General features: G+C 46.3%; 1 protein-coding gene across 1 annotated transcript in view; it reads right to left on the reverse strand.

Moving 5' to 3' along the window:
- LOC144504123 (contactin-associated protein-like 5) overlaps window positions 1–24,114 on the reverse strand; it is a 922,207-nt gene that overhangs the window by 462,690 nt on the left and 435,403 nt on the right. Inside the window, exon 8 of the mRNA XM_078229299.1 lies at window positions 18,490–18,751. Within this exon, the coding sequence (XP_078085425.1) occupies window positions 18,490–18,751 (262 nt within the window). The remainder of the gene's footprint in view (window positions 1–18,489; window positions 18,752–24,114) is intronic.

Genomic DNA, 24,114 nt, shown 5'->3' on the forward strand with positions numbered 1-24,114 from the left:
CAATGCAGAGAACAAAAGCGGGAAAGTTTTCACCACCGGGTGTCTTTGCTGTGAGATGGGGCACAGCACTACCGGGTTGGTTGTTTGGTCAATTCTTTGAGCACTGAAGCTACTAATCCTCTGAACTCCAACTCTTCCCTTGTAGAAGGCAATGGCAGGCCCCATCATAGCTGCCATTTTTGTTTTGGCGCTCCTGCTCCAACAGGCATCTCCCATTTCCTTGGAGAGTGCTCACCTCTGCCTCAATTAAGGCATTCACATATGAATGTTTGCATCGCGTGGAGCGATGCAGAAATGGCATGGGGCCGAGACCTGGAATTTAGCCAGGGGCACCGAGTTCCTAACCTCAATTTGAAAATCAAGCCCTGGTTGACAGCATGGGCAATCCCTCTCCTTACGAAGTACTTCAGTGAGAAGTCTCACAACACCAGGTTAGAATCCAACAGGTTTATTTGGAATCACAAGCTTTTGGAGCACTGCTCCTTCATCAGGTGAGTCTCAGGTGAATTTTCAGACTTAGCATATCATGTGATATAATTCATTGGTCTGAAAGACATGCAGGTTAGGTGCATTGACCCGAACAGGTGCCGGACTGTGGCGACTAGGAGAATTTCACAGTAACTCAATTGCAGTGTTAATGCAAGCCTTACTTGTGGCTAATAAATAAACTTCAACTTTAACTTTTGAAGGGAAGGAGATACTTAGATGGACAGTGGGATCATGCTGACGTCTTGAGGTCTTTGAGTATAATGCCAGTGATTCTGACAGTGTGGAGAAATTGAATTAACGCCAGCAGACACAATCCTTCAACTGACTTCTCGCAGTGATCTTGACATCTCTATGATGTGTTCATGCAGCTTACTCACACTGCTGAGTTCAGTAACTCCTCCAAGCAATTTCTCTGATGAGCTCTTCAGCACATCCCACTTTACAAAATTATCATCAAGTTCAGCTAATTTATTATATAGCAGGGGGGGCGGGGGAGGTGGGGGGAGGAGAGAGAGAGAGAAAAGAGCCAGGATTCAGTCAAGTGCAGTTAATGTAGCTTTCATCAAATTGACCCTGGAGTGGCTGAGAGCAGAGAAAAATAGCGAGAAATTGTACCAATCAAATGACAAATTTCTTGCAGCTAAATGCATTTTCCAACAACTCGGCACTGATGCGATTTCTGAAGAGATGGTGATGGTTTGGAATCTACCTCATCTTAAAATATTCTGCTAGTTGTAAGCTTTTAATAGAAGGACATTTCAGAATATTTCACATTATTACTAGCACCCGCTACTTCTGTGGTATGCTTCATACGGTCACTTCAATGGGAACTGATAATGGGTGGGCTCCAAAACTGGCGCCAAACATGCTATCACCTGTGTTACATGTGCCAAGGTTCGAAGTTTCACCCTGAGTCATGCATGCGGCATTGAATTATAGATTCATCGAATCCCTACAGTGCAGAAGGAGGCTATTCAGCCCATCGAATCTGAACCGACTCTCCAACAGAACATCCCATTCAGGCCCTATCCCCGTAATCCCATAAATTTACCCCCACTATTTCCCCCCAACCTACACATTTTGGTACACTAACAGGCAATTTAACATGACCAATCAACTTAACCTGCTCACCTTTGGATTGTGAGAAGAAACTGGAGCATCCGGAGGAAACCCACGGAGACAAGGGGAGAATGTGCAAACTCCACCCAAGGTTGGATTTGAATCCGGGTCCCTGGGGTTGTGAGGCAACAGTGTACAGCAGCACGGTGGCACAGTGGTTAGCGCTTCTGCCTCACAGCGCCAGGGATCCAGGTTCCATTTATCTTTCAGATAAAGCTCGGCACATTTCAGATAAAGCTCGGCACAACATCGTGGGCCGAAGGGCCTGTTCTGTGCTGTACTGTTCTATGTTCCCGGCTTGGGTCACTGTCTGTGCGGAGTCTGCATGTTCTCCCCGTGTCTGCGTGGGTTTCCTCCCACAGTTCGAAAGACTTACCGGTTAGGTGCACTGGCCATGCTAAATTCTCCCTCAGTGTACGCGAACAGGCGCCGGAGTGTGGCGAGTAGGGGATTTTCACAGTAACTTCATTGCAGTGTTAATATAAGCCTAATTGTGATTAATAAATAAATAAACTTAAACATAACTACAGCAGTGCTAACCACTGTGCCACCGTGCTGCCTCTGTAGTTCTATAGAACGTTGGTTCGGCCGCATTTGGAATACTGCGCCCAGTTCTGGTCGCCACATGACCAGAAGGACGTGCAGGCTTTAGAGAGAGTGCCGAGGAGGTTTACCAGGATGTTGCCTGGTAAGGGAGGGCTTAGTTATGAGGAGAGATTGGGTAAACTGGGATTGTACTCACTGGAAAGACGGAGGATGAAGGGTGACCTAATAGAGGTGTATAAAATTATGAAAGGCATAGATAGGGTGAACGGTGGGAAGCTTTTTCCCAGGTCAGTGGTGACGTTCACGAGGGGTCATAGGTTCAAGGTGAGGGGGGCGGGAGGTTTAACACGGATATCAGAAGGACGTATTTTACACAGAGGATGGTGGGGGCCTGGAACGCGCTGCCGGGCAAGGTGGTGGAGGCAGACACACTGGGAACGTTTAAGACTTATCTAGATAGCCACATGAACGGAGTGGGAATGGAGGGATACAAAAGAATGGTCTAGTTTGGACCAGGGAGCGGCGCGGGCTTGGAGGGCCGAAGGGCCTGTTCCTGTGCTGTATTGTTCTTTGTTCATACATGATATTTATCGATTAGCACTGGTTAGAACTCTGAACCTCAGCCCATTCTGGACATCACACTTCACACAGTTTATTTATTAGTCACATTTTGGCTTACATTAACAGTGCAATGAAGTTATTGTGAAATTCCCCGAGTTGCCACACCACGGCACCTGTTCAGGTCAATGCACCTAACCAGCACGTCTTTCAGACTGTGGGAGGAAACCGGAGCACCCGGAGGAAACCCACGCAGACACGTGGAGAACTTGCAAACTCCACACAGACAGTGACCCAAGCCGGGAATCGAGCCTGGGACGCTGGCGCTGTAAGGCAGCGGTGCTAACCACTGTGCCACCGTGCCATGTCAAAGGTTGCCGAAGAGATTTGCTAGATTGGGACCCAGTGATCAGGGTCATCGCTTATTAGCAAGAAAGAGAGAAACTGGGATTATTCTCCTTTGAGCCGAAAGGTTTACGGGGTGATTCATAAGTTCTTCAGTGTTTTGATACAGCAGATGAGGCAAAACGATTCCCAATGACAGGAGCGTTGACAACCAGAGGACACAGATTTGAAGTAATTGGTAAGAGAGCCAGAAAGAAGATGAGTACAATCTGGAATGTGGAAGCAGATTCAATACTGACTTTCAAAAGACTATTGGATAAATAATTGAAAACAAAACAAAACTGCAGAGCAATGGCAAAAAGCAGGAGAGTGGGACTAATTGCATTACTGTTTGAAACAGTGGGTACAGACACAATGGCTGAATTGCCTCCCTTTGTGCTGTGAGAATCTATGATTCTAACACTTTGTCCACCTTTATTGATGAACGTTTCCTTCTCCTGTCAGTGACGCCACAGGAGATTTATTTTTAATTCTTTCTCGGGAATGTGGGTATCATTGCTGAGGTCAGCATTTGTTGCCCATCTCTCACTGCCCTTGGGAAAGCGGTGGTGAGGTGCCTTCTTGCTCCCCTGCTGTCCACGTGGTGTAGGTACACCCAGAATGCAGTTAGGGAAACATCTTGACCCAGCGATAGAAGGAACGTTAGAGTTTCAATCAGGTTGGTGTGTGGCTTGGAGGGAAACTTGCCGGTGGGCGGTTGTTCCCACACTTCTGCTGCCCTTATCCTTCTAGGTGATAGAGGTGTGGCCAAACGGGCCACCTGAGATGGCGATTTACAAACCACGTTGAGATAATTGGTCAAGTGCAGAAAAGGACAGGCTGCAGCTTAAAGGACAGAGATAAACAGGCTGCAACTGCAGACTTTTCAATAGTAAGAAGTAGAACATAGAACATAGAACATTACAGCGCAGAACAGGCCCTTCGGCCCACGATGTTGCACCGACCAGTTAAAAAAAAAAAAAAACTGTGACCCTCCAACCTAAACCAATTTCTTTTCGTCCATGAACCTATCTACGGATCTCTTAAACGCCCCCAAACTAGGCGCATTTACAACTGATGCTGGCAGGGCATTCCAATCCCTCACCACCCTCTGGGTAAAGAACCTACCCCTGACATCGGTTCTATAACTACCCCCCCTCAATTTAAAGCCATGCCCCCTCGTGCTGGATTTCTCCATCAGAGGAAAAAGGCTATCACTATCCACCCTATCTAAACCTCTAATCATCTTATATGTTTCAATAAGATCCCCTCTTAGCCGCCGCCTTTCCAGCGAAAACAATCCCAAATCCCTCAGCCTCTCCTCATAGGATCTCCCCTCCATACCAGGCAACATCCTGGTAAACCTCCTCTGCACCCTCTCCAAAGCCTCCACATCCTTCCTGTAATGTGGGGACCAGAACTGCACACAGTACTCCAAGTGCGGCCGCACCAGAGTTGTGTACAGTTGCAACATAACGCTACGACTCCTAAATTCAATCCCCCTACCAATAAACGCCAAGACACCATATGCCTTCTTAACAACCTTATCTACTTGATTCCCAACTTTCAGGGATCTATGCACACGTACACCTAGATCCCTCTGCTCCTCCACACTATTCAAAGTCCTCCCGTTAGCCCTATACTCAACACATCTGTTATTCCTACCAAAGTGAATTACCTCACACTTCTCCGCATTAAACTCCATCCGCCACCTCTCGGCCCAACTTTGCAACCTGTCTAAGTCTTCCTGCAAACTACGACACCCTTCCTCACTGTCTACCACACCACCGACTTTGGTGTCATCAGCAAATTTGCTAATCCACCCAACTATACCCTCATCCAGATCATTAATAAATATTACAAACAGCAGTGGCCCCAAAACAGATCCCTGAGGTACACCACTTGTAACCGCACTCCATGATGAATATTTACTATCAACCACCACCCTCTGTTTCCTATCCGCTAGCCAATTCCTGATCCAATTTCCTAGATCACCCCCAATCCCATACATCTGCATTTTCTGCAGAAGCCTACCATGGTGAACCTTATCAAACGCCTTACTAAAATCCATATATACCACGTCCACTGCCTTGCCCCCATCCACCTCCTTGGTCACTTTCTCAAAAAACTCAATAAGGTTAGTAAGGCACGACCTACCTGCCACAAAACCATGCTGACTATCACCTATCAATTCATTACTCTCCAAATAACTATAAATCCTATCCCTTATAATTTTTTCCAACATCTTGCCGACAACAGAAGTGAGACTCACCGGTCTATAATTCCCGGGGAAGTCTCTGTTCCCCTTCTTAAACAATGGGACAACATTCGCTAACCTCCAATCTTCTGGTACTATACCAGAGGCCAACGACGACCTGAAGATCAGAGCCAGAGGCTCTGCAATCACTTCTCTTGCCTCCCAGAGAATCCTTGGATAAATCCCATCCGGACCAGGGGATTTATCTATTTTCAGACCCTCCAGAATATCCTGCACATCCTCCTTATCAACTGTAATACTGTCTATTCTACTCCCTTGCAACCCAGTGTCCTCCTCAGCTATATTCATGTCCCCTTGCGTGAACACCGAAGAGAAATATTGGTTCAATGCTTCACCAATCTCCTCCGGTTCCACACATAACTTCCCTCTGCCATCTCACAGCACCAGGTTAAAGTTCAAAAGGTTTATTTGGCAGCACAAGCTTTCAGAGTCTCGCTCCTTCATCAGGTGAGTGAGGACTTGTGTTCACAAACGTTTTTTAAGATTAATTCACGGGTTGTGGGCCAGCATTTATTGCCCGTCTCTAAAGAGTCACATGTGGGCCAGACCAGTTAAATGGCAGATTTCCACCTCTAAAGACATGAGTGAACCAGATAATAACACAGAGAGATAACACAGATTAACACAGATATCAGAAGGACATATTTTATACAGAGGGTGGTGGGGGCCTGGAATGCGCTGCCAGGCAAGGTGGTGGAGGCGGACACACTGGGAACATTTAAGACTTATCTGGATAGCCACATGAACGGAGTGGGAATGGAGGGATACAAAAGAATGGTCTAGTTTGGACCAGGGAGCGGCACGGGCTTGGAGGGCCGAAGGGCCTGTTCCTGTGCTGTATCGTTCTTTGTTCTTTGTTCAGATGAGTTATACTGCCATAGTGGGATTTGAACCCAAGTCTCCAGATCTTGCCCTGGCATTACGAGTCCAGTGACAATACCACTACATCACCGTCCTCCCCCACAGTATTCATATGCAGCCACAGTATTCATATGGTTGGTCCAGGCAAGGTTCTGGTCAATTGTAACCCTCAGGATGTTGATAATGAGGGATTCAACGATGGTAATGACAATGAATGTCAAGAGGAGATGGTTTGATTCTCTCTTGTTAAATGCGGCCTGTAGGTCCTTTTTTTATTCATTTGTGGGACATGGCTGTCACTGACTGGGCCAACATTTATTGCCCATCCCTAGTTGCCCAAGGGCAGTTGAGAGTCAACTACATAACTGTGGCTCTGGAGTCACATGTAGGCCAGACCAGGTAATCACGGCAGATTTCCTTCCCTAAAGGGCATTAGTGTTCCAGAAGGGTTTTTCCGACAATCGGCAATGGTTTCGTGGTCACCAGTAGATTCTTAATTCCAGATTTTTTTTTTGTTGAAATCAAATTCCAACATCTGCCATGGTGGGATTTGAACCTGAGTCCCCAGAATATTAGCTGAGTTTCTGGATTAATAGTCCAGCAATAATATCACCAGGCCATCACCTTCCCGCTCACATTTTTCTGGGGTATGTTTTTCTCTAGTTACCAATGTAACTGAAAATCTTGTGCTAGTTTTTAATAGAGGAACATAGTGGGCAGGATTTTCCATCTGCGCTCACCTCAAAGCCGGAACTTCCCACCCCGAGATTAACAGACCTCTTCACGGTCCACTCCTGCCACTACAATTCCCGTGGCGGACATGATGGGAAAATTCCACCCAATCTCTCATCAACAATAAACTCAGTGCTGTTTCATTCAACGCAGAATCCAATAAATGTTTTGATTCTTACGAAATCAGGGAATGAGAAAATAGTCTGAGAAGGAAGAGCTGAACCATTATTTTACTGAATGGGCAAGAAGTTTGAAGGGCTGAATGGCCTAATCCTGCTGCGAGCACTTGGGTTGCAATGTGATAAATAAAGAATTTAATCAAAACAAAAACAGCCAAATTATTTTACTATTGTTGAACTTTAGAAGTGGACACAACAACAAGGCGGGAGAGAGTCAATCAGAAATCCTAAAGGGAAGCCGCAAACCTCAACTGTTGCTTCAAAGATCTCTTGTTTCAATTGCCCACAGGTCTGTCCTTGGCCTGCTGCAATGTTCCAGTGAAGCTCAACGCAAACTGGAGGAACAGCATCTCATCTTCCGGCTCGGCACTTTACAGCCTTCCGGTCTCAACATCGAATTCAACAACTTCAGATGTTGAACTGGAGCTGTGAAGCACAGTGAAGCAACTTCAGATGTTGAACTGGAGCTGTGAAGCACAGTGGTTAGCACTGCTGCTTCACAGCTCCAGGGTCCCGGGTTCGATTCCCGGCTCGGGTCACTGTCTGTGTGGAGTTTGCACATTCTCCTCGTGTCTGCATGGATTTCCTCCGGGTGCTCCGGTTTCCTCCCACAGTCCAAAGATGTGCGGGTTAGGTTGATTGGCCAGGTTAAAAAATTGCCCCTTAGAGTCCTGGGATGTGTAGGTTAGAGGGATTAGTGGGTAAAATATGTGGGGGTAGGGCCTGGGTGGGATTGTGGTCGGTGCAGACTCGATGGGCCGAATGGCCTCCTTCTGCACTGTAGGGTTTCTATGATTTCTATGATGATTTGGTCTACCCCACCTCGACCTCCTGGGTTTTCATTTGATTTATTTTTAATTGTTCTCTACCCTTTATTTCTTTATTGTCTTCTTTTTTCATTCCCCCCCCCCCACTCTTTCTCCTTATTTTACCCCCGTTTCCTTACCTTTTCTCCCCCTTTGCTTCCTCTTTTTCTCAATTTTATCTCTCTCCCACCCATCTCCCCCCTCCCCCCACATTTTCATCTGTGACAGCTTACCCTCTGATTTCAGCTTCTCAGCCTTTTGGCCATTCACACCCTATATTCTCTCTATGGACTGCCACTGGTAGCCTTTTCCCCTGGTTTCTGTGGCTACGACTGACCTTTCATTCCCTCACCCTGCAGTATAAATATCTCCCACTTTCTCTGCCTTTTAGCTTTGACAAAGGGTCATCTGGACTCGAAACATCACTTTTTTTCTCTTCTTTTCCAGCATTTTCTCTTTGGGTTCTTGTTCCAAGTGTGGCTTGATTTATTTCTAAAGCAGCACGGTCAGCTTGAGCAGATTAAACGTGACTAAACCAGTCCCCCAAAAAGTACATTGCTTCAGTATTCCAATTTCTTCAAACCCTGAAGCAGCTGTCTGTAAAACTGTGAACATGATGACAGAATATATCTCGCCAAAAGGGAAGGAAAATGCCCCAGCTTTTCAAACACAGTACTGTACAATTTTTTTTCACAGTTATCTCGACTTGGGGACTGCTAGACCTTGATGGGGTGAAGCATTCCTTGTTTAACCTTCCCCACAGTGGCCCAATCTTCGCTCGTGAGCCAATGTGCTACTGCTGCCAATCGCACTCAGTTGAAATTCCATTCTCACAGAAGTGTTGATTTCAGGAGCAATTCTCCCATCCTTCTGCGCTTATGATTTAGCGCAGCGGGCCGGGAGAATTTCGCTGACTCGCGCATACATTCCCACCCTGATAACGTCTTCCAGTGCCGGATTTCCGGCGACATCACATCCCCGCTGGAAATCGGCGGGGAACCGCACGTACTATGCAAATGTTAACTTCAATGTAATTTCAATGCCATTAGCGGAACTGGTACTGAAGTTTCTGGGCCCGCGAGCCGCTCACCCCCAGCCAGGAGTGGTTCACTCCACCGGGATTTGGTATAGCTCCCCACTTGCGGAGAGCTGGCGGCCCGACCCTGCTGGAGTAAAGGGGGAGGGGGGGTAATCGAGGTCCCTCAGAGGGGCAGGCGGTGTGCCCTCTGGGCATGGGCACCCTGGCAGTGCCAGCCAGTGCCCCTGGCACTGCCCAAGGGGCAAGGTGCCAATGGCCAGGAGGCATGTTGGCACTGCCCACCGGGCATGGGTCAGTGCTAAGGGGGCAGGCCCTTATGGGGGTGCTCAGGGGTGGGGCCTTACGGGTGCGAGGCCTGATGGGTCGTTGGTGGGGGTGGGGGGGGTCCCGCTGCTGCTTTGCAGACAGGATCGATAGGGGAAGGAGAGAGGCGAGTGATTGGGGCGGGCTGGGGGCGGGTGGGTGGGGGGGGGGGGTGGTTCAGCCTACCAGTGGGTCGGGACTGCGGGGGGATTTGGGACAGCAGAGGGGTGGGATGCGGCGGCTGGCCAGAAATTGGGAGGCCAGCAGTGCGGGACCACTGCGCATGCATCAATTTAGGCGCTGACAGATAGGCACATGCGCAATGGACCACTCACACGCCGATTTCAGCCTCTCCAGTGGGAATAGGCCCCATCCATACGAGAGGACACAGGTTTAAGGTGCTGGGGGGCAGGTACAGAGGAGATGTCAGGGGTAAGTTTTTCACTCAGAGGGTGGTGGGTGAGTGGAATCGGCTGACGTCGGTGGTGGTGGAGGCAAACTCGTTGGGGTCTTTTAAGAGACTTCTGGATGAGTACATGGGATTTAATGGGATTGAGGGCTATAGATAGGCCTAGAGGTAGGGATATGATCAGCGCAACTTGTGGGCCGAAGGGCCTGTTTGTGCTGTGGCTTTCTATGTTCTATGTTCTATCCACTGATTTACAATGATATACATGCCAGTGGCCTCTGCAGTGCACAGAGCGTGGGAGATTCTTCTCTGACATCTCACTGATAAAAACGGTGTGAATTACTCCAATTTTCACATGAATTTGACACTTAAATCTTTTTGGGAGAATTCCAGCCTTGCTGAGAGTACATAGAGAGAAACAATCCCCACAGGCAGAAGGATGGTAAACAGAAGTCACAGATCCAAGGTAATTTGCAAAAAAAGCCAAAACTCAGATGGAGGGCGTTTTGCTTTTATCAAGCAAGGTATTACAATTTGGGACTTACTGGGTGCGATCTTACCACCTGCTCACGCTGCGGAGAATTGGGCAACAGGACAAATCTTCGTTCATTGCAGCGGGATGGGAAAATCCCGCTGGCGTGAATGGTCGGAAAATTCTGGCTACTGTCTGAAAGGATTTTGAAAGCAGATTTCAGAAATAATTTTCAAAAGGCAATTGGATAAATGCCTGAATGGGAAAAGAGGAAAAAAAATCAGGCTTGGGGGAAAAGAGTAGGGTGAGTGGGACAGATTGGGTAGCTCTGTCAAAGAGCCAGAACAGGAACAATGGGCCGAATGGGCTGTATTTTGTGTTCTGCCATTCAGTATCTCCGGGTCCATATAAAACACAGGAGCACTTAACCATCCCAGTTTTTAACACCCTTACATCAAGCAACCAGCCTCCCATCCATTGACTCTGTCTACACTTCCTGCTGCCTCGGAAAAGCAGCCAGCATAAGGAAGGACCCCACGCATCCCGGACATTCTCTCTTCCACCTACTTCCATCGGAAAAAAGATATAAAAGTCTGAAATCATGTAGCAACAGATTCAAGAACAGCTCCTTCATTGCTGTCATCAAACTTTTGATGTGGAGATGCCGGCATTGGACTGGGGTAAGCACAGTAAGAAGTCTCAAAACACCAGATTAAAGTCCAACAGGTTTATTTGGCAGCACAAGCTTTTGGAGTCTCGCTCCTTCATCAGGTAAGTAAGGACTTGTGTTCACAAACATGGCATATACAGACACAAACTCAATTGACAAGATAATGGTTGGAATGCGAGTCTTTACAGGTAATCAATTCTTAAAGGTGCAGACAATGTGAGTGGAGAGAGGGCCAAGCACAAGTTAAAGAGGTGTGTGGAATATTAAACAATAAAGCTTTTTAAATTCAAATCATCAAAATCATTTTTTTTTCCCAAATCAGTTAAATATGTCAAAAGTGCATATTTTACCCTGTGCTTGGTCCTCTCTCCACTCACATTGTCTGTACCTTTAAGACTTGATTACCTGTAAAGACTCGCATTCTAACCATTATCTTGTAAATTGAGTTTGTGTCTGTATATGCCCTATTGTGAACACAAGTCCTCACTCACCTGATGAAGGAGTAAGACTCCAAAAGCTTGTGCTGCCAGATAAACCTGTTGGACTTTAACCTGGTGTTGTGAGACTTCTTACTGATCAAACTTTTGAACAGTCTTATCATGTATCAAGCTGATCTTTCTCTTCATCCTACCTGTAACTACAACACTGTATTCTGTACTCTCTCCTTTCTCTTTTCCCCTATGTACTCTATGAACAGTATGCTTTGTCTGTATAGCACGCAAGAAACAATACTTTCCACTGTACCCCAGAACATGTGACAATAATATGTCAAAAATAGATGTGCAAAAAAAAATAGACCAGGAAACAACCTTAGGCCTTTCTGATTTGTGTCACAGAGAAATTCAGCAGGGGAGCCTGTAACTTTAAAATTTCTACCACGTTTTATTCATGAATTGTTATCAACTATAATGCTGAGGGGATATCTTTAGTCCTGATGATAAGTTCACACATTAAAGGATTCTTTTCAGGTACTGATCAAATTGATACGCACTTTTGATATACTTAACTGATTTGGGAAAAAAAATGATTTTGATGGTTTGAATTTAACACAGCTTTACTGTTTAATATTCCACACAATTCATGTTAAACTGTTGTATGTACCCCGCAATGCCCCAATATCAAGGGTAGAGCTAATTGATGCTCTTGTTATAGCAGAGTCTCCCCTATGGGGAAGGAACTTTAAACAATGCAGTCTCACTTGCACTGGTAAGGTTAAACTTGTCCTAATCGTCAACACTTGTGAGAACCATTGTACGTGTCCTGAATTTCAGGGAAAACCTTCTGGTGTTCCGATGCTGGATCTGTTTGATGTGCTGGAGTCATTTGAGAGGTTTTTGGTGAAATGGGCTGAGGGCAAAACCACGCATTTGCTCTTTAACAAGGTTCTCAGGCCAACTTCACTTTGGAACCAGTGTAATGTGGCTTGGATATCAGAAAAAAACAGATAGCGCGAGTGAATGTGTTTATCTTTCTCTCAATCTGTTTAATTATTCATCTAAAAAGCCAGTGGGGGTGAAGCTTGACTCATTGACCATCTAAGTGCTTTTGATGCCAGGACCTCAGAGGCATTTTCCTGTATTAGTAACAGAAACCATCAGAACAACTTTTCAGCAGAGACAATGCATGACACAACTGGAGATCAGCAAAACCAACAAAAATCTATTTACATTTGCATCGATGTATAAAGCAAAGAGGAATGCTTGCAAAACAAAATAAACTGAAGGATAAAATTATTTCCATTTATTTTTTTTTTACCCACTTTGCATCCAATCTGAGCCAGCGAATTGGGACTAATGGACTTTTAAAAATTTTGTAAGATAGCCATTATTCTTGAAACCTCAGAAATGAATTTGTTTTTCCTTGCTACACACTATACCACAATAATCTGTGTTCTGAGAGTGATGTTGCTGTGACTCCAGAGCCACAGCAATGTTGTTAACTCTCAACTGCCCTTAAAAGGGCAACCAGGGATGGGCAATAAATGCTGGCCAACCAGCGATGCTCATGCCCCACGAATTAATTTTCAAAAAATGTTTAACAGTACTGTATTCCTTTTTTAATGATGTGGAGATGCCGGCGTTGGACTGGGGTGAACACAGTAAGACGTCTCACAACACCAGGTTAAAGTCCAACAGGTTTATTTGGTAGCAAATACCATAAGCTTTCGGAGTTATGGTATTTGCTACCAAATAAACCTGTTGGGACTTTAACCTGGTGTTGTGAGACGTCTTACTGTGTTCTTCCTTTTTTAAAACAGTTATCACTTTCAAACAAATTCATTATCTGAGAATGGGTATGGAATGCCCTGTCAGTGTGACAGGTGCAATTTGGTCACAGAATCCCTGCAGTGCAGAAGGAGGCCATTTGGCCCATCGAGCCTGCACCTACCACAATCCCACCCAGGACCTATCCCTGTAACCCCACTTATTTACATTCCAGTTCCCTTGACACAAAGGGGCAATTTTAGCATGGCCAATCAACCTAACCCGCACATCTTTGGAGTGTGGGAAGAAACTGGAGCATCCGGAGGAAACCCACACAGACACGGGGAGAACGTGCAAACTCCACACAAGACAGTGACCCAAAGCCGGAATTGAACCCGGGTCCCTCACATGTGAAGCAGCAGTGCTAACCACTGTGCCACCGTGCTATCCCAGATTTAAGTCCTTTCTTTCTATTCTCCATAATGTCCACCGTTTTGATAATGTTGCTTTCAGAATTCAGTAAGAGTTTTAACAACACCAGGTTAAAGTCCAACAAGTTTATTTGGTAGCAAATGCCATTAGCTTTCGGAGCGCTGCTCCTTCGTCAGATGGAGTGGAAATCTGCTCTCAAACAGGGCACAGAGACACAAAATCAAGTTACAGAATATTGATTAGAATGCGACTCTCTACAGCCAATCAGGTCTTAAAGATACAGACAATGTGAGTGGAGGGAGCATTAAGCACAGGTTAAAGAGATGTGTATTGTCTCCAGACGGGACAGCCAGTGAGATTCTGCAAGTCCAGGAGGCAAGCTGTGGGGGTTACTGATAGTGTGACATAAACCCAACACCGCAGTTTCGGCCGTCCTCATGTGTGTGGAACTTGGCTATCAGTTTCTGCTCAGCGACTCTGCACTGTCATGTATCATGAAGGCCGCGTTGGAGAACACTTACCCGAAGATCAGAGGCTGAATGCCCATGACCGCTGAAGTGCTCCCCCACAGGAAGAGAACAGTCTTGCCTGGTGATTGTCGAGCGGTGTTCATTCATCCGTTGTCGTAGTGTCTGCATGGTTTCCCCAATGTACCATGCCTCGGGACATCCTTTCCTGCAGCGTATCAGGTGGACAATATTGGCCGAGTTGCAAGAGGTTGCTGTGGCAGGGTTGTGTGGTGTCGTGGTCATCTTGCCAAGGCCATCCCCACACCCCCACTTCTTGCCTTCAAACAACCGCACAACCTCAAACAGACCATTGTCCGCAGCAAACTACCCAGTCTTCAGGAGAATAGTGACCACAACACCACACAACCCTGCCACAGCAACCTCTGCAAGACATGCCGGATCATCGACACGGATGCCATCATCTCACGTGAGAACACCATCTACCAGGTACACGGTACCTACTCTTGCAACTCGGCCAACGTTGTCTACCTGATACGCTGCAGGAAAGGATTGTCTCAAGGCATGGTACATTGAGGAAACCACGCAGACGTTACGACAATGGATGAATGAACACCGCTCGACAATCACCAGGCAAGACTGTTCTCTTCCTGTGGGGGAGCACTTCAGCGGTCACGGGCATTCAGCCTCTGATCTTCGGGTAAGCGTTCTCCAAGGCGGCCTTCATGATACACGACAGTGCAGAGTCACTGAGCAGAAACTGATAGCCAAGTTCCGCACACATGAGGACGGCCAAAACCGCGATGTTGGGTTTATGTCACATTATCAGTAACCCTCACAGCTTGCCTCCTGGACTTGCAGAATCTCACTGGCTGTCCTGTCTGGAGACAATACACATCTCTTTAACCTGTGCTTAATGCTCCCTCCACTCACGTTGTCTGTATCTTTAAGACCTGATTGGCTGTAGAGATTCGCATTCTAATCAGTATTCTGTAACTTGGTTTTGTGTCTCTGTGCCCTGTTTGAGAGCAGATTTCCACTCCATCTGACGAAGGAGCAGCGCTCCAAAAGCTAATGGCATTTGCTATCAAATAAACCTGTTGGACTTTAACTTGGTGTTGTTAAAACTCTCACTGTGTTTACCCCAGTCTAATGCCGGCATCTCCACATCATGGCTTTCAGAATTCCCCAGGGTTGCTGCCTCATCTGTAATCCACAGGCTTTTGTTTCATTACATCACCAGAGAGAACAAATCAAGCCAGCAGTCATGCAGAGAAGCTTATACAAAATTCTTGCTGCCACACTTTCCACCTTTCAAGAAGCTCCTTCAATAACTGGCAGATCTCCCACCTCATTTCTCACATGTGTTTATGCGTGTCATGTGAAGGATAAAATAAAAACTTGCATTTACATAGCAAGTTTTAAATCCTCAAGGCAACCCAGAGCTCTTAACAGCCAGCATATTCTTTTCCTTAAGTGCAATATTGCTTTTAAGCAAACATGGTCCACAAATATTTATCTATCAATAAGATTAATGACAGCTTACTCAGTTTAGGTGTTGCTTGGTGGCATGACCTTCCAGCTCATCTTTGCAAACATGTCATGGGATCCTTGGGTCCACCTCCATACACAATAGTTAATTATTTCAGTGAAAGAAGGCACCACTGACAGTATGCTATTCTACTCTGAGTACCCATGATGTGGAGATGCTAGCGTTGGACTGGGATGGGCATAGTAAGAAGTCTCACAGCATAGGCTAATGTCCAACAGATTTACTTAGAATCACGAGCTTGCAGAGCACTGCTCCTTCATTATTCACTTGATGAAGGAGCAGCGCTCTGAAAGCTCGTGATTTCAAATAAACCTGTTGGACTTTAACTTGGTGTTCTGAGTCTTCTTGCTGCACTCTGAGTACTGCACTGAAATATCAGCCGAGATTATGTACTCAAGCGTGGTGACAATTCAACTCTTGCAAAAAGTGATTATGAAACACAAGACATTGAATGCGTTATAAACATCACACACGTTTTCTGACCCACAAAATAAGCTAAATGGCCTTTTCATTCCAACCAGCCTATCCATTCAAAATTGGAACATTACTATCTTCCCATGATATAGGCCGGAATTTTACCGCCCCACCCACGACCGGTATCGGAGCAGGCGAGGGGTGGACCATGGAAAGGTCCGTTGACCTCGGATGGGATTTTGGGACGAGTGAGGCCATAAAACGTTGCCCATAGTGTCAACCAGTTTCTTAAATGAGTCCTGTGTACAGACCTGAACAATTGCTCCCTGAAACCTTTAATAACTCTAGTTCGCCCTGTGCAAAGAATATGCCTCTGCACTGTTGAGATACTATGGCATGGTTCTACAATATATGGCCTAAACTTACCTATCACCTGCTTAAAGCTGTGGTATTGTCTTGAGTGCTCTGGCAGAGTAAATATTGTGAAGGGTTTTTGCTGTCTCTGCCTATCTAATGTTGCCACTATGAAATCTCAGAGGTGAGTCCAATGTTTTGGACAGGCCTGGCTGGGATATAGAAGGACTGGGGGAGTGGGGAGTGGATGTTGGAGGGATGGGGGTGGAATGGTGTTGGGCGGAGATGGGGATGAAGGATGTAAGCTTGACAGACCATTGGGGATGGATTAAAGGAGGTGTGTCACCTTGGGTTAAAGGAGGTGTGGAGGAGTGACTCTAAGGAACACAAGAGGCTCCTAAAGGAGTTATCCCCCTATCACCAGGGCATGCAATGACAGCTGCCAGATTACCCACCTTACCTCCATCTTCCTCTTCCTTGGTGGAAACAGGATGAGGTCCTTAAGTGCTCATTAATTGGCAACTCAAGGGACTCAAAAACCGAAGGGCAGATAGATTGCCTTTTTCCACCCATCATTACGGTGCACGGTGGCACAGTGGTTAGCACTGCTGTCTCACAGCTCCAGGAACCAGGATTCGATTCCCAGCTTGAGTGACTGTCTGTGTGGAGTTTGCACATTCTCCTCGAGTCTCCGTGGGCTTCTTAGAATCTTAGAATCCCTACAGTGCAGAAAGAGGCCATTCGGCCCATCGAGTCTGCACCAACCACAATTCCACCCAGGCCCTACCCCCATATCCACCCCCTAATCCCTCTAACCTATGCATCCCAGGACACTAAGGGCAATTTTAGCATGGCCAATCAACCTAACCCGCACATCTTTGGACAGTGGGAGGAAACCGGAGCACCCGGAGGAAACCCACGCAGACACGAGGAGAATGTGCAAACTCCACACAGACAGTGACCCAAGCCAGGAATCGAACCCAGGTCCCTGGAGCTGTGAAGCAGCAGTGCTAACCACTGTGCTACCGTGCCGCCCTTCCTTCAGGTGCTCCAGTTTCCTCCCGTAGTCCAATGATGTGCGGGTTAGGTGCATTGGCTAAATTGTCCCTTAGTGTCCTGGAATGCATAGGTTAGTGGGATTAGCAAGGTAAATATTTGGGGTTGCGGGACAGGGCCTAGGTGGGATTGTTGTCAGTGCAGACTCAATGGGCCGAATGGCCTCCTGTCTGCACTGCAGGGATTCTATGATTATAGACAAGACTGATGGTGGGTGGACAGGAAGGGGAGGGAAGGCCACATACTTTTTTTAATTAGTCCCCCACCACCACCCCACACACCCCCTCACCCTCCACCACCAACGTTCAAAAGGCCAGTGGGAGATAGGGAGCTGTAAAATCCAGCCCTAACTGTTTCTTTCAGAACAAACAAGGGAGGCGATGGCCTAGTGGTATTATTGTTAGGCTACTAATCCAGAAACTCAGCTAATGCTCTGGGGACCCGGGTTCGAATCCCACCAAGGCAGATGGTGGAATTTGAATTCAATAAAAAAAAATATGTGGAATTAAGAATCTACTGATGACCATAAAACCATTGTCAATTGTCAGGAAAAAATTGTCGGTTCACTGATGTCTTATAGGGAAGGAAATCTGCCATCCTTACCTGGTCTGGCCCACCTGTGACTCCAGAGCCACAGCAAGGTGGTTGACTCTCAACTGCCCTTTGAAATAGCCTAGCAAGCCAAGGCAATTAGGAATGAGCAATAAATGCTGGTCAGCGACGCATGAATGAATAAAAACAACCGTGCCACAAATTATCCAGGAGATATCCAAGGCCAGAGCATTGCACCAATTTGATCCGATCAACGGCAGATGTGGCTCTCTCAACTCCATGCTCAGCACAACATTTCTATCTGTTCAACTGATTATTTGGAAACTCATTAGCTAACTTGGTATATTCCCTTCCTTAAAACGTGCCTGTTTTCCTTCCTCTCACCAAACTGCCTCTAACTGTTTCTTTCCTTTAAACTTTAATCTCCTTCCTCCGACAGACTGTAATCTCCCTTTCCCTCACACCTCTCGTCTTCCTCAGCTCACGGCGTGCCTATGCTTTTCAGGAGATAATTAGCTGCCTAAAATGAAGTGCTTGGAGATAAGTGTTGCTCTGCATTCTTGCAATTCCTCCCGCTGTCACCAATGGCAGCAAAATTGACTATTGCAATTACCTGTGGTGATGTCAGCTTGGCTCCACGATAATTTATGAACATTTATTTTGAGCTTCCCCTTGCTGAGGTAAATCTGCAGAACTCCAGATGCTTCGTGGAATTCATTGTACAGCAGCAGACCATCCTTGTTCCAGGTGCGGAATTGGAAGCTGACAGACAGTCCGTCCATTTGAGGCTTTCCACGCAACAGCAAGTAACTACTGGGAGTCATGAACGTGACCGGGACAGTGTGCGGCTCCATACAGGAAAAAGTCACATTCCCCTGGAAAATAGGAGGAGGAGGGGGGAAAAAAAACATTCAAGTTAAACTGCATTGATTGAAAGGTTAATGGGATCTGATTACTAGCCAATATAGAATCATAGAATCCCTACAGTGCAGAAGGAGGACCATCGAGTCTGCACCGACCATAATCCCACTCAAGCTCTATCCCCACACATTTACCCTAGCTAGTCCCCCTGGCATTAAGGGGTAATTTAGCATGACCTAACCCACACATCTTTGGACTGTGGGAGGAAACTGGAGCACCCAGAGGAAACCCATGCAGAGAATGTGCAAACTCCACGCAGACAGTGACCCAAGCCGCGAATCGAACCCGTGTCCCTGGCGCTGTGAGGCAGCAGTGCTAACCACTGTGCCACCGTGTCGCCCCATCTGGGTTTATAATGCAACTGAGAGTCGAGAGGCATAATTTCTGACTGTGACTCAATGGCTCTGCCTGTGAAGAAATTTAATTTTTAATCGGAGCCAGTCTTCAGAACTATGCTGAAAGCATAGAAGCAGTCATTTAATTTTTAAAGTTGATTAGTGTCATAAGTAGGCTTACATTAACACTGCAATGAAATTACTGTGAAATCCCCTAGTCGCCACACTACGGTGCCTGTTCGGGTACACTGAAGGAGAATTTAGCACGGCCAACGCACCTAACCAGCATAAAAGCAAATTCCTGCAGATGCTGGAATCTGAAACCAAAAGAGAAGATGCTGTAAAATCTCAGCAGGTCTGGCAGCATCTGTAAGGAGTGAAAAGAGCTGACGTTTCGAGTCCAGATGACAAAGGGTCACCTGGACTCGAAACGTTAGCTCTTTTCTCTCCTTACAGATGCTGCCAGACCTGCTGAGATTTTCCAGCATTTTCTCTTTTGGAACCTAACTAGCACGTCTTTCAGAGTGTGGGAGGAAACCGGACCACCCGGAGGAAACTCACAGACACGGGGAGACCCTGCAAGTAAAGTGACCCAAGCCGGGAATCGAACCCAGGTCCCTGGCGCTGCGTGACTGTAATGCTAACTACTGTGCCACCATGCATAGGAGCAGTCATTTAATTTTCCAACTGGCGTAGCGATGAATAATGGCCCAGGGTCTCCTGGAGCATGGCAACTGGTGGGGTGACCCATTTGTTAGCTTTCTTTCCGTCACCCCTGAGCTGGAAGGATTTTCGTAATGCTGGAAGTACCAGCCAAGAGCGGTGAGATCAACAGGACGTCCACCACTTTGGTGAGCACTGGGACCAGGGCGCCTAAAGCCTCAGCTAAGAAAATCAGAGGGAAGGGAAAGAGGAACAACAGAGAGGCAAATAGGGTATATTACAAATCAGACACAGAAAGTGAAATAAAAGAGGGCTATATATACTCCAATAACAGTGCGCACATTAAATTTGCAGTTATATTGCCTGCACATTCAAAGCCATTATAATTGCACCCTTCAAGACAACAGGAGTTATTTCCAACTCTGATTTCAATTGCTTGAGGCAATTTAGTACTTTGTTGAAGTGCCGTCATTGGTGTAGGAAAGACAGCAAGCGATTTGTGCACAGCAAGCTTCCACAGACAGTAATGCGATAGTGATTGGGCAATCTGTTTTTGTGATGTTGATTGAATTCTGAGTTTTGGCCAGGAGATAAATAGCGCAGTGGGACCACTAACATCCACCTGAGAGTGCAGACAGGACCTCAGCTGAAGCTCTCACCTGAAAAGTGGCACACCTGGCAATGCGGCCCGCCCTCAGTGCTGCACCAAAATGTCAGCTCTGATTTTTGTGCTCAGGACCTGGAGTGGGACCTACAAACTTCTGATTCAGAGATGGGTGCACTGCCAACTAAGCCAGAGTTCACAACTTTGGGTGACTGTCTGTGTGGAGTTTGCACTTTCTCCCCGTGTCTGCGTGGCTTTCCTCTGGGTGCTCCAGTTTCCTCCAAAACTCCAAAGATAGAATACCTGCAGTGCAGAAGGAGGCCATTCGGCCCATCGAGCCTGCACTGACCACAATCCCACCCAGGCCCTGTAACCCTACATATTTACCCTGCTAATCCCCCTGACACTAGGGTTAATTTAGCACGGCCAATCCACCTAACCCGCACATCTTTGAACTCTGGGACGAAACCGGAGCACCCGGAGGAAACCCACGCAGACACGGGGAGAACGTGCAAACTCCACACAGACAGTGACTTGAGACCAGAATCGAACCCAGATCCCTGGCACTGTGAGGCATCAGTGCCAACCACTGTGCCACCGTGCTGCCCTGTGTGCTACCATGCCGCCCTGATGTGCAGGTTAGGGGGATGGGCCATCCTAAATTAACTCTTAGTGTCCAGGTTAATGTGTAGGTTGGATGGATTAGCGGGGGTAAATGTGTGGGGTTATGATGTTAGGGCAGGGGAGGTGGGCCTCACTTTTGGAGAGTCAGTGCACATTCGATGGGCCAAATAGCCTCCTTCTCCTTTCTTGGGATTCTGTGGTTCTATTATCCAGAAAAGGAGTAAACAGTAAAATTGGGGTGGAAGCCTCAGAGAAGACAACCTGCAACATTGGCATCTTTCTCTTGGTCAGGTGAAAAGGACACTGGTTTCAGCGTAAAACAAACTTTGTCCTGATATTTCAAAGTGGCAAGAGTTACCAAAGGAATATAATGAGAGGATTATGAAACATAATTATATTCATGTCTATCCATCCAGGCATTCTGTCCCACATAGCCTGCTTCACTGGCTGGTATCTACAATTAAAACCATGGCAACCACTTTAAGCGATCTCTTCAATTGTATTTTTGTGTTCCTTTCCTTAAAAAAGTCATCAGAATTATTTTGATTTGAAATAAATAAAATGTAATAATAAAAATGATTTATTCTAAACCATGGCACACTACAAAGCTACTCCCAGCGAGTTGATCGAATGGAATAAAATTACGAAGCGCTTTGGGAAATGGGAGTTAGTCAGTCCCAGAAAGCACTGACTTCTAAAAGACAGGTCATGCTTGACCCACCTGAGAACTCCTCAAAGAAATATGTGCGGATAAATAAAAGAAGTGAGCTTTCGATAAGCATGATAAAAAGGTACCACATGAATGATTCATGACCCTTGGAATAAAAGGGAATGTAGTCACAGGGAGAGAGAGAGAGAGAGAGATAGCTGTGAGGCACAAAGCAAATGCTCAGAAAAAAAGCAAAGGATTTATTATAAAGAACACGGAATGGGCCAGTAACCCCGCTCAATGGGTAAGTTGCCCTTTTGAGAAATGGGTCCATTATCAGAGCTGGAAGATATCATTGGCCTTTACAAAGTTAGAGTTTCAACAACACCAGGTTAAAGTCCAACAGGTTTATTTGGTAGCAAATGCCATCAGCTACCAAATAAACCTGTTGGACTTTAACCTGGTGTTGTTAAAACTCTTACTGTGTTTACCCCAGTCCAACCCGCCGGCATCTCCACATCATTTACAAAGTTAACAGGACAATTGAGAAGTCAGGAAGATGTGTGGGTTGGTGGGATGGGGGTGGGGGTGGGGGGAGGTGGTTAGTGGGATCGGAGGGTTGGTGCGAGTGGTGTGAATAAAGATGGTAGAAATGAGAGCATGAAAACCAGTGGCCTTTTAGTCTGATGAGGAGAAAGGTACCAAGGCGACCATCCTCTCTGAGCCTTCCTGCGCCAAGCACTAACCTTAGGAGAGTCAACAGATCCAGCCAGGGAGAACTATAGTTGGGATGTGAAGTTATTAACCTTGCACAACACCTTAGTTTGATTTGATTTGATTTGATTTATTATTGTTACATGTATTAGTATACAGTGAAAAGTATTGTTTCTTGCGCGCTATACAGACACAGAGAAGGAAACGAGAGAGTGCAGAATGTAGTGTTCCAGTCATAGCTAGGGTGCAGAGAAAGATCAACTTAATGCGAGATAGGTCCATTTAATAGTCTAATGGCAGCAGGGGAAAAGCTGCTCTTGAGTCAGTTGGTACATGACCTCAGGCTTTTGTGTCTTTTTCCCGACGGAAGAAGGTGGAAGAGAGAATGTCCGGGGTGTGTGAGGTCCTTAGTTGGACCATCGTTAAGTTTGCAGTTTTAGGTAGTTGAACATACAAATTAGTGGCAGGAGTGGGCCACTCGGCCCCTTGAACCTGCCCCACCATTAAATAAGATCATGACTGATCTGATTGTATCCGCAATCCTGCATTCCTGCCAACCCTGATAACCTTTCATCCCCTTGTTAATCCAAAATCTATCCAGTTCTGCCTTAAAAATATTCAAAGACTCTGATTCCACAGCCATTTGAGGATGAGAGTTCCAGAGACTCACAACCCTCAGAGAGAAAAATATTCTCCTCACCTCAGTCTTAAATGACCGACCTTAATTTTTAAACAGTGACCCCCTAGTTCCAGATTCTCCCACAAGAGAATTGTTCACATCCCATCCTCTCCACATCCACCTACTCCATTTTGGGAAGGAAATAAGAGATTTAAGAAGCTAAGACTTTTTCTGTGCCAAAGCTGAGAAAGACAATGGATGACCTGACAAAGGTTACAGAATCATAGAATCTACGGTGCAGAAGGAGGCCATTTGGCCCATTGAGTCTGCACTAACAACAATCCCATCCAGGTTCCATCCCCGTAACCTACATATTTACCCTGCTAATCCCTCTGACATTAAGGGGCAATTTGGCATGGCCAATCAAACCAACCCACACATCTTCGGACTGTGGGAGGAAACTGGAACATCCGGAGGAGACCGACACAGGCACGGGGACAAGGTGCAAACTCCACACAGACAGTGACCCGAGGCCGAATTAAACCCGGATCCCTGAGTGCTATCCACAGTGCCACCGTGCCGCCCGTCTTCCAATGATTTGGAAGGGTTCAGATAACGTTTTGTTTCTATTTATTCGAGGGATGTGAGGCAAAGCCAGCATTTATTGTCTATCCCAATCCCAACTGCTCTTCCTTCAGCAGGTGTTCCTGCGCTATCTGGACCTGAGTGGCTTGATAGGCCACCTTACAGAGCAGTTCAAATGGCGAGTCTGGAGCTGGATTATTCTCATTTTTCAATGAGATGCTGATAAGGAAATGCAATTTTTTTGAAGATGAGCACAAGCAATTGTGACAGAGGTCAGAAAATAGCCTCACACAAAGGATGGTGCGAAAGTGGAATTCTCTCCCACAAACCATGGAAGTACATTTATCCAAAAATAAATCAGATAGTTGTGCGAACAAGGAACACTTGATTTGATTTGATTTATTATTGTCACATGTATTAGTATACAGTGAAAAGTATTGTTTCTTGCGTGCTATATAGACAAAACATACCGTTCATAGAGAAGGAAATGAGAGAGTGCATAATGTAGTGTTACCGTCATAGCT

This window comes from Mustelus asterias, chromosome 14 (assembly GCF_964213995.1).
Source record: "Mustelus asterias chromosome 14, sMusAst1.hap1.1, whole genome shotgun sequence".
NCBI lineage: Eukaryota > Metazoa > Chordata > Chondrichthyes > Carcharhiniformes > Triakidae > Mustelus > Mustelus asterias.